Source organism: Narcine bancroftii, chromosome 4, assembly GCF_036971445.1.
Source record: "Narcine bancroftii isolate sNarBan1 chromosome 4, sNarBan1.hap1, whole genome shotgun sequence".
NCBI classification, from domain to species: Eukaryota; Metazoa; Chordata; class Chondrichthyes; order Torpediniformes; family Narcinidae; genus Narcine; species Narcine bancroftii.
Window position 1 is genome coordinate 24,885,142 of NC_091472.1, and position 16,808 is coordinate 24,901,949.

General features: G+C 42.4%; 1 protein-coding gene across 1 annotated transcript in view; it reads right to left on the reverse strand.

The window, feature by feature from the left end:
* The window catches only part of birc6 (baculoviral IAP repeat containing 6), a gene marked incomplete at its 5' end in the record, with an annotated part of 290,465 nt that overhangs the window by 190,045 nt on the left and 83,612 nt on the right, over positions 1–16,808 (reverse strand). Inside the window, 3 exons of the mRNA XM_069936120.1 lie at positions 8,224–8,432; positions 13,643–13,857; positions 16,116–16,215. Of these exons, the coding sequence (XP_069792221.1) occupies positions 8,224–8,432; positions 13,643–13,857; positions 16,116–16,215 (524 nt within the window). The remainder of the gene's footprint in view (positions 1–8,223; positions 8,433–13,642; positions 13,858–16,115; positions 16,216–16,808) is intronic.

The following is a 16,808-nucleotide window of genomic DNA, read 5'->3' on the forward strand; positions in this document are numbered from 1 at the left end:
AAAGAGCAGATTTCTTTATTTTTGACTGAAAATGTTTATTCTGTGGATAGTCATTTTGTAATATGAGATGCTTTAAAAGCTTATTTGAGAGGTCAGATCATTAGGTATTCAACTAAAGTTAAGAATCAATATATGGCAGAAAGTTTAAAGTTAGAAAATAAGATTGCTGAGCTAGAGAAGTACTTTCAGAAAGGGGTAACAGAAGATTTTAAAAATTGCATTGGAGAGGTTGAAGCTGCGTTATAATACTTTTCAAACTTAACAGTTTGAGCGCTTAATTAATCGATCTAAACAACGTTATGAGTTGGGGGAAAGAGCTCACAAGGTTCTTGCTTGGAAATTGAAAGCTGAACAGACGTCTTGGACTATTAATGCTGTTAAGAATTCAATAATAACATAAGCCTCAGGAAATTAATGACCAATTTTATCAAAAGTTATATACTTCTGAGGGGAAACAGGATAATGGTTCTATTGATTCTTATCTAAATTATAGTTACCAGTATTAAATGGAAATGATGTTCAGGAATTGGAATCTCCATTTACGGATTTTGAAATTAAGGAAGCTATTCAGGAAATGCATAATGTAAAATCCCCAGGGGATGATGGATTCCCTGTGGAATTTTATAAACTTTTTTATGGTGATTTTTCTAATGAATTTGGGAAGTATTGAATCAAGTTACTGAAGATCAGGAGTTACCAGAATCATGTTCAAGTGCTTTAATAACTGTTATTCCAAAAAAAGATAGAGATCCATTAAAAGAGTCTTCGTATAGACCTATCTCTTTATTTAATGTGGATTATAAAATTATAGCAAAAGTATTAGCTAATAGACTTGCTAAATATTTGCCTAAATTGGTACACATTGATCAAACAGGTTTTATTGAGAATAGAAATGCATCAGACAATATATTTCAATTAATTACTTTGGTCAACGCATATCAAAAGCAACCTAACCATGGTTGCATTAGATGCAGAAAAAGCTTTTGATAGGGTTGAGTAGGATTTTTTATTTAAAGTGTTAGAGAAATTTTACTTCAGCCCTTTTTTTATTGGTTGAGTTAAGGCTTTATATACGAACCTGATTGCTAGGGTGGTGACGAATGGACAGATTTCTTTACCATTTAAATTGGCTCGATCAACTCGACCATTGTCACCAGCCCTATTTGCGTTGGTTATTGAACCGTTAGCTCAGGTTATTAGAAAAAATGACGAAATTAGAGGGATGAGCGTTAAGAATGAAGAATATAAAATTAATTTGTTTATGGATGAGGTTGGTGTATTTGATGGAACCGGAACTGTCGTTGAAACAATTGCAAGAGTGTTTGTTGAAATTTGGAGAATTATCGGGATATAAAGTTAATTGTGATAAAAGTGAAATTTTACCAGTTGGAGTGGAAGATTATTCTGAATTTAAAACAATTACAAAATTAAGGTGGACAAATAAAATTAAATATTTAGGTGTGTTTATGGATATGAATTATCAATCATTAAATCAATTATGTACCTATATTACGACGGATTAAAGCAGATTTGATTAAGTGGAAAGGTCTTCCATTAACTTTGATTGGTCGGGTTAACTGTATTAAAATGAATATTTTTCCTCGAATTCAATATTTATTCCAGTCACTACCTTGTTTACTTTCTAAGGGCTTTTTTCAAGATTTGAATAAAATAGTGCGAAAGTTTTTATGGAAAGGTAAACTAGCTCAAATGGCGTTGGATAGACTTACATGGAAGTACACATTGGGTGGACTACAATTACCACATTTTCAAAATTATTATGAAGTGGCCCAGTTGAAGTTTATTAGTTGATTGATGGATTTAGATCAGCCTCCTAGCTGAGCTAAAGTGGAGATGTTGTGCATTCCTAGGGTTGAAATACATGAATTTATATTTCATTGGAATTTGATTTTGTTACAGCCATATGATATGCTGATATTGAAGCATTTATTAAAGATTTAGCTTAAAAAAAAATAGGGTGTTAGGGTCGAAAGATAAATTATCTATTTTAACTCCATTGTATAACAATCAGCTTATTCCTTTTTCAATGTTTAATAATCATTTAAAGATTTGGGATTCTAAAGGTATAAAGACAATACAAGATTATTTTGTAGAGGGGAAATTTCTTTCTTTTAATCAAATGAGAGAAAGATTTGATATACCTGTTAATTCTTTGTGTGTTATCAACTTAGGAATTTGATAAAAGATAATTATGGAAGAGAGATGATTTTACCTACTTTGTTGAGATTTGAATCTTTGATTTCCTCTATACCGAAAAAGGGTTATATTTCAGTTATGTATAATTTGTTACAAGATAGTATCGATAAACCAGATTGGGAGAAATCTAAACTTAAATGGGAGAGTGATTTAGTATTTATTTTTCCTGAAGAAGATTGGGCAAATATGTGTCAAGACAATGTAATTAAATTGACTAATGTGCAATATGGAATGGTTAATTATAATTTTTTACATCAATTATATATGACCCCAGAAAAGTGAAAAACAATAGGGGTTTAGTAATTCGGATTCTTGTTTTAGATGTGGTTCACGTATTGGAACTTTTTTTACATGCTGTATGGAACTGTGTTAAAGTTCAATCATTTTGGAAAGAAATTAAAGTTTTGGAGAAATTATATAATTTTATACTATCATTAGATCCAACGATTTTCTGGTTGGGAAATTTGCATTCGTTAAGGGGAATGGGATTGGATAAAATTGAAATTGCTTTTGTACGTTTAGTGTTACCAGTAGCGCGTAAATGTGTTGCTAGTACTTGGAAAGATGATACTGAGATTAATATAGCACGCTGGCATAATGAATTGAAAGTATGTGTTGTTATGGAAAAAAATTACTTATACTTTACATGATAATTCTTCTTCTTTTGTTACTAAGTGGTCTCCGTATTTGAAATATATGCATTTAGATATACTTTGAAATGTTGTTAACATTTATAATATTCTTTCTATATATAATCTATTTTTTTTGCTCCCATAGGGGTGGGAGGTGCGGATGCGTGTTAATTAAAAATTTTCTTTGACTATTTCTATATTGTATGTTATGTTTTTGTTATCTTTTGAATAAAGTTTGCAAAAAAAAGGTAAGATAACCATGAGATGTCATGAATTCGGTCAAAAAGGAATACAAATACTACAGGAAAGAAGCTCAAAAAGGGCATTAAGAAGGCCAAAGGGGCCATGAAATGCCGCAAGTTAAAGGGTTAAAGAAAATCAGAATCCTAATTCATTGTCATGAACATGTCATAAAATTTGGGGTTTTTTTTACACCAAGCATTACAGGTGCAAATGTTGCTATAAATTACATCACACAAAAAAAATGATTGCAAAAGAAAAAGTGAGGTGGTGTCTGTGGTTCAATGTCCATTCATAAATCTGATGGCAGAGGGAAGAAGCTGTTCATTTTCAGGCTCCTGCACCTTCTTCCTGATGATATCAGTGTAAGGGTCCTTGAGGATAGAGGCTGCTTTTATAAGACATCACTTCTTATAGATGTCCTCAATGGAGTGATAGCACTGGCTGAGTTCACAACTCTGTAGTTTTTTCCTACCCTGTGCACCTCCATACCAGTCAGAATGCTCTCTAATGTACACCTGTCAAAATTTGCAAGCGTCTTTGCTGACATTCCAAATCTCCTCAAACTTCTCACCATGCATAACTGCTGACAAGCCTTCTTCATGATTGCATTGACATGGAGGCCCCAGGAAAGACCTTCAGAGATGTTGACATCCAGGAATTTGAATTTCTTAACACTTTCCCTTGATAAGGACTGGTTCGAATTCTGATATCCTCCTCCTTAAGTGCACAATCAGTTCCTTCGTTTGCTATGTCAAGTGCAAGGTTGTTGCTATGACACCACTCAACTAGCTGATCTATCTTCTTCCTGTACGCTTCCTCATTGCCATTTTATGATTCTGTCATGACTGTGGTATTATCGGCAAATTTGTAGATGGCATATGATTGTGCCCAGCCACACATTAATGGGTGTAGAGGAGTAGAGCAGTGGGCTAAGCACACATCCTTGAGGTGTGCCTGTGTTGATTGTCAGTGAAAAGATGTGTCCAATTCGTAATGACTGTGGTCTTTATGATGAGGAACTCATTGAGCCAGTTACAGAGGAGGGTGCAAAGGCTCAGGTTTTGGAGCTCGTTGACCTGCATTAAGGGGACGATAGTGTTGAAAACTGAGCTGTAGTCAATGAAGTGTTGGGACCCCCCCCAACACCCGTTATTTGTGATAGACACAAGTGATCTGGATGAAATTTTTTTTTGGTGGGTTAATAAATTTGAAGATGACACCAAGTTTAGTGAAGCTGTGGATAGTGTCAAAGCTTATTAAAGAATACAAAAGGATATAGATCAGGGCAGAGTAATGTCAGATGGCATTTAATTGGGACAAATGTACAGTGTAGTACTTTGGGATGTCAAATGCAAAGGCAGCATATCGAGAGACCCAATAAAATTGCTCGGGTTGACAGTCAGAATGCTTATTCCAGGATAAAAAATTGTAAACACTTTAGAACATGCATTTAAAATGGGAAGTGGGGGGGGGGGGGGGGAATGGCACATGGGAATGAAAAGCTGTTCAGTTTTAAAGGAGATGTGCAGGGCAAATTTTATTGAAGAACAGAGTGGTCGATGCCTGGAACAGGGTATCAGGAGAAGTAGTGGGAACAAGATTCTATAGTTGCATTTGAAAGTCTTCTGGACAGATACATGAATATGCAGAAATTGGTATTGTGACAGATTATGTTGTGTTTGGATTGTATACAGATAAGTTTTTGGGAGATATATTGGGGCAGGTTTTTTTTAAAGTGTTGGTCACATTCAAACATTTTAAAACAGATCTTATTTGAAATACTGGAGCTCTGCTCATGCTAGACATGTTGGCACCAGAGCCTTTTCAAGAGCTTTGGAGAGTGCCTAAGAGACGTCACTAATGGATTGTCATTTACAAAAAGGCAACAGATGAAAGAACTTGTCAGAGCCGCAGACTGTCTGGAGTGGAACTTGCTGTTCTAAGAGTGTCATGTGGTTTTGCAAGTAGCGAGAGTAAGACAGGCTTTCTCAGAGAGGGAAGGTGGGGGGTGGGAGAGAGAGAGAGAGAGAGAGAGAGAGAGAGAGAGAGAGAGAGAGAGAGAGAGATGTTCTGCAGTTTTACAGTCAGCAGCAGCAGCAGGGACTGGAACAGGACAAGCTGGCAAGCTTGTGGAAAACCCCATTTGGAAGACGGGTTGTGAATGCTTGTTTCAGCCTGGTCAAGGCCCTTGTGGTTTATGAAAGAGGAGAGGACTGGCTGCTTAATGTTTCACTTGAAATAAGCGAAACAAAAAGGAATTCTGTGGGGACCTGAAAGAAAGAGGTCATCATCTGGAGAACCCTGAGGGGGGCAGGTTTCTTTGGCAAGACACTGAAATGGCTGATTAAAAAGGAATCAATTGTAGGTGTCCAGTGAACAACAAATCTCTCTCTGAAAACCGACAAGAACCTTCCTGAGGGGTGACCATTTACTTTTCAAGTACCAAAGCCTGCTGAACTTCATCAATGTTAAATTCTGTGCACAGTATAAGAATTGCCTGCAACCTGTGAACTTGGAGGAATGAGAAGTAAAATTGGACTGTGAATCAAATAACTTTTTTGAACTTACACACACATTATATACACTTGCGCTTAGAGTTAGAAGGGGGTTAAGTTAGGTTAGTTAAGTCAATAGTGAGAAGTTAAAGTGTGATTCTGTTTTCATGTTTAAAGATAATTAAAAGTAACTTCTGTCTTGGTGAATATCTATTGCTGCTGAGTTTTGGGGTCCTCTAGGCTCATAACAGTATACCCAATGCCTCAGTCAGTAAGAGTAAACATATCATCCACCTTGATCACAACTCTCTGTGATGAAACCTTTCAAACTGCTGTGAAAATGGGGATAAGCAGTCAATTTGCACAGTTAGCACTCCAGTTACACAGCAGTTTGAAAGGGTCCAACCAGGTCAACCCTGTCAGAACCCAACCGGGTCCCTGACCTACCCCAGAGGTAGTCAGGGAACCCAGTTAAACTTACCTAGGTCTCGTCCATGGCCAACTTGAAGAGGTAAATGGCCGACCCACTTATTCCAGTGACATCAGCACATGCGTGCATGTGTCACTGGGGCAGACAGCATTTGAACATCTAGCAGTACTTCCAGTAAGTGGGTGATGCCTAATTACATGGGTGGGGTCCCCATTAAATCGCCAGGTTGGCAATTTAATGGATAGAGACTCCCCCCCCACCCCAGGAATTTGAAAGGTGCTTCCAGGTGCTGCAATTTGAAAAGGGCTACTTTCAGTGAACTATATACATTTCTTTCCACATCTCCCCCCCCCACCCCACACCAAAGTCTCACTGTTTAGCAACACTCCAAAGGGCCCCAACATTCACTGTCCCTTGGATTGTTTTAAACTTCTCAAAATACATAACTTGCAAGTTATGTTCCATCTGCCACATTCAGATTTATTGTCAGAGTACATACTTGACATCACATACAACCCTGAGATTCTTTTTTCAGCAGGTGAGGCCAGAATTACCACTTACACAGCATATACGTGTAAAGAAATTAAGAACTGGAAACAGATGACAAATGGAAACAAACTGCAAGACAGAGAGAATTTTTAAAAAATCAATAAAGTGTACAAATAAGAGTCCTTAAATGAGTCCCTGATTGAGTTTGGTGTTCAAGTATCTGTTGGTGGAGGGGTAGCAGATGTTCCTGAACCTGGTGGTGCGAGTCTTGTGGCAAGTCTTTGCTGATGGCAGTGACAACAGAGCTTGTTCTGGGTGGTGCAGATCCTTGATGATTGGTGCTGCTACTCTCCGATAGCAGAGTTCCCTGTAGATGCTCTTGATCGTGAGAAGGATGGCTTTGCCTGTGATGTCCTGGGCTGTGTCCACTATCTTTTGAAGGGCTTTGCACTCAGGGGTATTGGTGTCCCCATACCAGACCACAATGCAGCTAGTCAGCACACATCTGTAGAAATTTGCCAGGGTTTCTGGTGTCATACCAAACCTCCGCAAACTCCTGAGGAAGTAGAGGCGCTGACGTGCTTTCTTCATGATGCCATTAGTGTGTTGGATCTCCTCTGAGATCGTGACTCCCAAGAACTTAAATTTGCTCACCGTCTGATTCCTCCATTGATCACTGGATTGGATACCTCTGACTTTCCCTTTCTGAAGTCAACAATGAGCTCCTTAGTTTTGGTGACACTGAGTGCAAAGTTGTTGCATCATTCAGCCAGGTTTTCAATCTCCTTCCCATTTGCTGACTCATTTCCTTTCTTTATATCACCTTTCCAAACTATAAAAGACCTAATACCGATCTCTACGGCAGATGACTGTTTAAGGTCTCCAATCTGAAAAGTAACCCTCTTCCCCATCCAAAACCACCGTCTTTCTCCCATCATCAAGCTAATTTTGTACCCAACTTTCCAGCTCATCCTGTGATCTAACCTTCTGAACTTGCCTAACATGTATGACCTTGTCAAAGTCTATTCTTTTTTTTTTCTTTGGCTTGGCTTCGCAGACGAAGATTTATGGAGGGGGTAAAAAGTCCACGTCAGCTGCAGGCTCGTTTGTGGCTGACAAGTCCGATGCGGGACAGGCAGACACGGTTGCAGCGGTTGCAGGGGAAAATTGGTGGGTTGGGTGTTGGGTTTTTCCTCCTTTGCCTTTTGTCAGTGAGGTGGGCTCTGCGGTCTTCTTCAAAGGAGGTTGCTGCCCGCCGAACTGTGAGGCGCCAAGATGCACGGTTTGAGGCGTTATTACACAACATCCATCATCATCCTCTTGAGCACCTCCTCAAACATTTAATCACAGCAATGTGAGGTTACCCTAAAAATCAAAATATTATAGGCAGGTTTGCTGATTTTAAGCTAATCAGCTCCAGGGATTCTGTACACACTTGCCAGAGCATGGGGGATAATTTGTCTGGATTCCTGTTCAAACACCAAATTCATTACCATGGAGAGTGGGAAAGAAGAGACAACATAAGAAAGCACTACACAATAACACATACCAGACAAAAATCCAATATATTCCCCATGATTTAAGTTAAATATCACCTGTTATCGCAACTCTGAATGAAGAGCATCATCTCATTGGGGCACTGAAGGACCACCAGCAGACAGAAGTAAAATGAAGCAAAAAAAAGTCAATATTTAAACATTAATAATATTAAACTAACCTGCATTGTATGTCTTCTTGAAGAGCAATCATCATTGTTAATTGCTGTTCCATTTCTGGCTGGCTTGCTGAATCACTTTCACCTTTTAGTGGGTCATGTATTAACTTGATCTCACTTTCCCAAGGCAAAATATAGGTGTGCCCATAATACAACCCGAGTGGTATTTTCGCTCTTGCATTTGTACTACCATACCGACCAATTACTGTAATCTGCCAAGCAAAATAAGTTTTTTTTTAAAGCACAAGGATTTTAAGTGAAGGAAACCACCACAAATTTCCATTAATTTGTGAGATTTGATTATTGTCTTTGGCTTGGGGACATACAAATTCACATAATAGATTTGGCTTTTTATCAATGATGTCGTTCTCTCAACCCAGATACACTTTCAGATAGTATAAGGCTCTTTGTCCTATTTAATGGATTGAAATTTTCATTTTACTAGCCTTTTTAAAGCATGTGATGAACATCTCCTTGAGCAATCTATAGGACCATAAGAATGGCAGAGAGAATCACTGGAGTCTCCCTCTTGCCACTCCCCCTTCCCTCCACAATCGATGTGATCTACCAGGATTGCTGTCTGAAGAGGGCATGCAAAATCATTGAGGACCCCTTCCACCCTGCACACAGCATCTTTCAGCTGCTCCCATCAGGGAAGAGATACAGGAGGATCAGAGCTGAGGAACAGCTTCTTCCCACAAGCAGTGAGAATGCTGAACGACCAAAGGATCTGCTCACACTAACCATCTGAGACTCTCAAGAAACAATATTTATTATGTATATTTATGTGTATAGATGAAATATTTGTCCTGCGATAATATTGTTTGTCTGTATGTGTATTCTGCCAGGTTGTGAGTCGGCATGTTTTACACCGAGAATTGAATAATGCTGTTTCGTAGGGTTGTACTTGTACAATTAAATGACAATAAACTCGACTTGAAATGGTGTTTCCCCACACTCAATGGAGCCTATCAGCTTCACACCAATGCATCCAGACTAGAGTTGATCTGATCAATATTGCACCCTTCAAACTTCATAGTAATCTCAATGAAATCTCCACTGGTCAAATGCCATCTTCCATCAAGTCTCACCCATCCAATACAATTATGGTCAAATGACCCAAACTGGTCAGTCATACAACGTATCAAATTAAAAAGCTTTATCCTAAGATTTAAATCTGTTTACAGTTTCTCATCTACCTAGGCCCACATTTCTGCCTGTGTGCTGTCTAATATTGCTTTGATGTGTATCTGCGCTCTACTCAGAAGAAGACATAAACGTGTAGTCAGGTTAAGCTGAGCTTTAAGAGAGCTCAGCCCGACTTTTATACTTGCACTGTTCCCGACATGGCCCCCCTTGGCTGACGCCACAACATGCATAACAAAAGCGGGATTCCCATGCGCAGGTACTTCCCTGCATAACGATGCCCTTCTTCCCCTCGCGCTGTCCCTGTCTGTTGGGGTTGCTGGCCTTTAAGCTGCCCTTTAAGTTCACTCGCTGGTTCGCTTGTTGAGGCCAGTGCCACTGCGTGGGCTGCTGGCCTTTGGTTGCTCTCACCACCCAAAGCACCGGCTCAATCGCCACCGTGGTGGGCTGCCACATGACCCCTACCACCCCAGAACCAACGGTATTGTCCTTGTTATTGTCCTTGGTGCCTGGAGGCAAAATCTCTGCAGCCTTCAGTGGCCTGTCTCTTTGGCATGGTGCTGGTGTCGTGACCAGGTGTGTCGGGTCCAGGTGTACTGACTTCAGCCTGTCTGTGATGAAGCAATGGATGATATGGACTCCTGCAAATGAAAACATACTCAGTCCTGCAGGTCTTTGGGTATGTTGGTATCGCGTGTACGTGCCTGAAAGATGGAATCGGGGCCAGGTTGCCGACTCTTTCCCTTAGCCTGCTGAGGAACGCTACAGAGTTGTCCTGCTGTCCGCCTGGGGATGGTACGAATTCTCCTGGGACCATCAGTCGAGCTCCGTCGACTAGTTCAGCTGAAGAGATGTTGTGTTCCTCCTTGGATGCTGTGCAGATGCCCAACAGCACCCATGGTAGCTCGTTTACCCAGTTGGGTCCTTGGAGTCTGGTCATGAGCGTGGTTTTGAGATGCCTGTAGAAGAGCTTCACCATTGGACTGTGGGTGATGTAGCTGGGCACCCCATAGGCTGGCGAGGTCAGAGCACAGACTGGAGGTGAACTGGGCCCCTCTATCAAATGTGATGTGGGATGGTAACCCGAATTGGGCCACCCAGGAAGAGACAAGGGCCCTCGTGCACGAGGTTGTGGACGTGTCTGCCAGCGGGGCTGCTTCTGGCCACCTGGTGAAGCGGGCTACCATTGTGAACAGATAGTGAAAACCCTGGGATACCAGCAAGGGTCCTACTATGTCCACATGGATATGGTCGAAACTTCAGTCCATGTGTTCGAAGTGCTGAGGTGGGATCTTTGTGTGGTGCTGAACCTTGGTCGTTTCGCACTGTATGCACACCTTCACCCACCTGCTACCTATTTCCATAATCCATGCCACACGTATTTGCTGGCCAGCAGGAGGACTGTGACCTTGATGGATGGGTGAGCCAGTCCGTGGATGGAGTCGAAAACTTGTCGTCTCCAAGCCGCTAGGATGATGTGTCTGACCTGACCGGTGGTCACGTTGTACAAGAGGGTGGTGTTACATGTGCCAACTTGGATGTCCTGGAGCTAAAGTCCCAATATGGTAGTCCTGTACTGGGGCATCTCCTAGTCTTTCTGCTGCACCTCCATCAGTGCCACAAAGTCCACTCCCCTTGATAGTGCGTAGATAATTTGCCTGGACAGTGCGTCGATCATCACGTTGTCCTTGCCTTACATCTGTGGAGTACTCCAAGATGCAAGACAAGTGTCGTTGATGGCAGGCCGACCAGGGGTCCGAGATCTTAGCTTAGGCGAAAGTTAAGAGCTTGTGATCTGTGAAAGCCGTGAAGGACCTGCTCTCTAGGAAGTACCTGAAGTGGAAGATGGCTAAGTACCGCGCCAGTAGCTCTCTGTCAAAAGCGCTGTACTTTAGTTCCGGAGGCCGCAGAGGATTGCTGAATAAAGCCAGCGGCCACAACTTCCTTTAATCTGCTGCTCCAGGACTTTGCCGATCGCCATTCCTGAGGCATCCACCATCAGGGCCAAGCGTCTGACCTGGGATGTGCCAGGAGAGCGGCGTCCACAAGGGCTTTCTTGGTCTTCAATAAGGCTTCGCTTACTCCTCATCTCAGGTGATATCCTTCACCTTGCCTGCCATCCAGACAAATATGGGCTGCATAATCTGGGCAGCTGGGGGGATGGAATCTATAATAGAAATTGATCATCCCCACGAACTCCTGTAGTCATTTTGGGTCTGAGGAACTTCCGGATGGCCTCCACTTTATTGGGTAGTGGTGTGGCTCCTTCCCTGGATATCCTGTAGCCCAGGAAGTTGATGGCTTCCAATCCAAACTGGCATTTGGCTGGGTTGATCATCAGGTCGAACTCGCTGAGCCGGGTATAGAGGTTGGGAGGTGTGCCACATGTACCTGTTGGTTCCTGCTTGCCACCAGGATGTCATCCAGATACACGAAGGTGCCATCCAGGTCTTGGTCCACTGCGTCCATGACCCGCTGGAAGGTCTCTGCATTGTTCTTTAGCCTGAACGGCATTTGGAGAAATTCGAAGAGGCCAAACAGGGTGATGATAACGGTCTTGGGATATCATCAGAATGTACGGGAATCTGATGATATCCCCACACGAGTCCACCTTGGAGAAGATTCTTGCCCCGTGCAGGTTAGCCACAAAGTCCTTGATGTGTGGCACAGGATACCGATCTGGTGTTGTGGCCTCGTTGAGCTGATGGTAACCATCGCATGGTGTCCAGCCCCCAGTTGCTTTGGGTACCATGTGCAGGGGAGAAGCCCATGGGCTGTCTGACTGCCATACAATTCCAAGCTCCTCCAGCTTCCTAAATTCTTCCTTCGCTAACTGGAGCTTCTCTGGAGGAAGGCGTTTTGCCCTTGTGTGGTGCGGTGCTCCATGTCGGGGCATCACCATGGTGAATTGGGGGGGTGAGCACTGCAGGGAACTGCCATACTCATTGTCCATTCTCTGTATGGAGTCCAGGTGGAGTGCTAGGACCCTGGCATCTTTGAGGGGTAAGGTTTGAAAAGTCTTGGCATGGACCAATCTTCTTCTCTCCCCTGAGGAATGGCTGTTCCACTGCAGCCAGTGTGAACACCCATGAGAAGAGGCTGCTTCCCAACTGCAGTTGGGCCTTGTGGGTACCGTAGGTCCGAATCGTGCTGTTGTTGGCAGCTCTCAGCGTGGGGCCCGACTGCCTGTTTCTGGTGTCCCGTTCTGATGGGGGAAGGACGCTGACATCTGCTCCTGCGTCCACGAGGAAGTGTTGTCCGGATTGGCAGACTGGCCTCGGCGTTTCCCTGAAGCGTGCATTGCGCCCAGCTCTGGTGGTAGAAACCCCACTGGTTGTCTGGATCATCTCTTCTGGGGCACTGCTGTTCTCTTGGCACAGGTCTGGCTGCGGGGCTTAGTGATGAGCCCTACGGAAGCTGAGCACTCTCTTCTGTTTGCATAGAACGTCTGCTCGCGCTGCGACTTTCCAGGGGTCGCAGTTGGTTGTCCTCGGGCAGTTGCTCCAGGAATGCCTGCTGAAACATGATGCCCAGGAGGGCCAGCATCTCGTTCATGAGGGTGACGGGGGCCTGTCCCCTAGCCCGTCCAGGTGATGCATGATTGCTCGAAGGTCTCAATCAGCAAGTCCTTGAATGCGGTGTACGCGGCTTGCGATGGTGGCTTCTGGATGAAGTTGGCCACCTGGCCTGCTGTGTCCTGGTCCAGGGTGCTCACGACATGGTTGTACCAGGTGGATTCTGCTGTGATCTGCCGGATCTGGAACTGTGCCTCAGCCGGGTCAAACCACACACAACAAAAGCGTGTTTCCAGCGCGCGGGTTCTTTCCTGCATAGCGATGCCCTTCTTCCCAGTGCGTTCTCCCTGTCTGCTGGCTGCGCAGCAAGGGCAAGTGCCATTTTGGGGTCGCTGGCTTTAAGTTGCCCTTGCCGTTCACCTGCTGGTTCGCTTGTTGGGGCCAGTGCCGCTACGTGGGCTGCAGGTCTTTGGTTGTGCTTGCTGCCCGGAGCACCGGCTCGATTGTTGTGGTGGCGGACTGCCACAGATGCAACTTTAGCCATTAAAACTCTCAAGGACATAAGAATTTGACTTCTCCAACTGTATTTATCTTAAAAGATCTCCCTAAAATAAATATCATCTTTATGACCTACATTTAGTTTTCTCCTTTATCATTTAATTTTTTTTTGCCCAAGTTTACTTATGATGTCTCAACATACTGTTAAGAGTGCTATAAAAATGAAAATTGTAGTTAATGTATTTAGATTAGAGCCCATGTACCTTCATGAACCTGCAAACAGGTGGTGGCAATAAATCATGAAGAATCAATGAGTGGGTACTAATATCAGTGGCTACCACTAAGCGTCGTCCATCCACCTCCTCTCCCAGTGTCCAAATGTCAATCGACAAGGATGCCAAGTCTGCACAGGTTGGAATCAAGATGTCGGTCAAAAGTATTGGCCTCCCAAAATCCAACGTCACAAACCTCCTTGCACCTAAAAAATGGATAATTACAAAACAAGTCAAATCAAGAAACACAGCAAAATCTTTGGAACAACAACCAACACAACAAGGAACCAGAACTTGTACAAGATCACTTTCCAGATGCACACTAGAAAAGGTCAGCAGTTAAAATACAAAATGGTAGATGGATCAGTAGATGTGCTGATGGCTGTGGAAAGAGAAACAGTTAAATGTTTCAGGTCTGTGACCCTTCAGCAGAACTGAGAAGGTGAAAAGTTTGTGCAGGTCAGTGGACTGGGGAATTTTAAAAAAAACCCATGGAATTATAGAACATTACAGCACAGAAGGCCTCCATTTGGTTTAAGTTATTAGTGATAACTTTCAACTAGAAAATTTGTTTTTGACTGAATTTTTCAGAAAAATATTTATAGAGTTAATCTCATCTGCTTTCATTCTGATATCAATTTTAGAATATTATATCCCAAACTCGGTTGGCTCTCCACGTACACAATTATGAATCCTCCACAAGATATATTCTTCTATAATCCAGCCTATGACACCCACCAAATAGGAGCTACTATGACACTTGAGCCCGCTCCATTCAACAAGGTCACGACTAACAAACTTCACATTCCTAAATAACCATCAAGGCCAATGAATTTATTGCAAGAGGTGCAGAGTAGGGAAGTCCAATGCAACTCCACATGGAGTAAAACACTCAAGTCTGCAGACACTGAGAATGAAGTTAAAAACACACACGGTGCTGGAGAAACTCAGCAGGTCAAACTGAGTTTCTCCAGCATTGTGTTGCTATATAGCAATGATGCAATTAAAAAAACCCCAGCTTAGTACAATGCAGGCACTTAAGCAAGCAATGTTGTGCCAACCTATATAAACCTACTCAACGATCAATCTAAACTTCCCTGCTTCATCCCCTATTTATCTTTCATCCACGAGCCTGGTTTATTTTTAATGCTCCTATTGTATCAGCAATCTTCACATCATTTGTGTGTCCATTTTTAAGAAAACAGAAATGGAAAATGCTGAAAAAAACATCAGGCAGCCTCTGTGGAAAGTGAAAGTCAATGCTTCAGTCTATTGTCAAAACACAACAAATATCTACTCTGCTCTCACCTTCACATGATCTGACTCTTTACTTACCTTTCTGACCTCACCATCTACATCACAATTCCCAAGCCTCCATCAAATAAAAGTTCAAATGGTCAGACCCGAAACAACAGTTTCTCTTTTCACCTGTTAAGTTTTTCCAGCATTTTCTATTGCTTCAGATTTCCAGCATATAACATTCAGTAGATTCCTCAGATGAACAAGTTGCTTACTACAAATGGAGATCAAGCAGAATGGGCTAAACCTCATTTGTAGAGATATACAGAAAGAGGAGACATATTTCAAAGTAAGGAGACACAGAGACTGCAAATTCTGGAATCTGAGCAAAACAACTGCTGGCCCTGAAGCAGTCTTGTCCTTAAATGTTGACCACAGATGTTGCTTGAATCAATGATTTAGCCCAAGAGCTTTTTTACTCAAAGTACCATCTTTTTCTTCTCTTTGGCTTGGCTTCGCGGACGAAGATTTATGGAGGAATAGCCAAATTTTATGGACAAATTTTTCGGTTAAAATTTAGGGGGTCGACTATTACAGGCATACTTTTGACCGCAGCAAGTATCTGTGTCTCTCAAGGCATCAGGAGCTCAGATGGGTGAGTGGGTGATAGGCAAGAGTTTGTGATCAGGGCATTGGGAGCTCAGATGAGCAGGCAGCCAAGGCTTAGGTGAGATCCATGGATGGGGTGTCGGGAGCTTGAATAGGCAGGCAGTTGGGGCATCAGGTGCTCCGGTAAGCGGGCAGCCTAGGTATAAGTGAGTCCATGGTTGATGCATCAGGAGCTCCGGTGGGCAGGTGGCCGGCACCACAAATGGGGATGGGTTCGACTTTTACATGCAATATATGGAAAATTTGGGGGCTAAAAATAGGGGGTCGACTTTTACTGGTATTGACTTGCACACGTGTATGGTAAGGGGTTGCTCATTTAAGGTTGATCTAAAGAAGAGAGCAGTTTCAGAAGGGGACAGATTCACCATGCATGAAGCAGCCTGCTCAAGGTCAAGCAACCTTCCGTCATTATGTTTGGACATACTTTAAAAAGCAATTAAAGTTATGCAGATGAAGATCCAACACTTGAAACGATGCAGGAGTCCATGATTTCAGGGAGAAAAACAAAATACGCTGTGGGGTGGCCAAAAGTTCCAAATGTAAAAAGTATCTCTACCTGAATGCATGCGTTCAATGATGATAGAGTGATGTGGTGGAGGCTGAAGCAGATGAGAAGCATGAGAAATTGCCAGTGCTAGGCCAGTACCCAGAGGACTCTGCAAAACAAAAATAAATTAAAATGACTGTTTTTTTTTTAAGCTGAAATATGACAAATCTGGCACACACCTGCGATCTATTTGAGACGCTAACAATGCCAAACCAACTTCTGTGGTGCTTTTCAAATAAACTAGCTGAAAACAACCAAAAGAAAAATCATACCTCCCCATAATTCAGTTTCTTTCCATTATATTACAGATATAAATGTGGAAACAAAACAGTCCACATGTCATGTAACATTTGAAAAATTAAAATTCAAACAATAACAACTGTTTTTATGCAAACACAGTCACCTAGTTGGCACATAACATGATAGCATTTCAAAAGACAGGAGGTAGCAAGAGAATGGCGCACTTTAAACACTATACAGCAGCCTGTGGTCAAGCTCATCCTCTTGCTATCTCTTCTAAATTTCTACATGTGAAACACAAAATGAATGTCATTTTGGAGTTGCACTTTGTTTTCACTAAATTGTACTTTTAAGCCCCCGAAACTTCTCTGGCCATAATCCAATACAACATCAATTCCTTCCCTTTTGTGTTCCTCAGAAGGCCATTACTTCAATTTAGTTGAATGCCAATATTGTTCACAC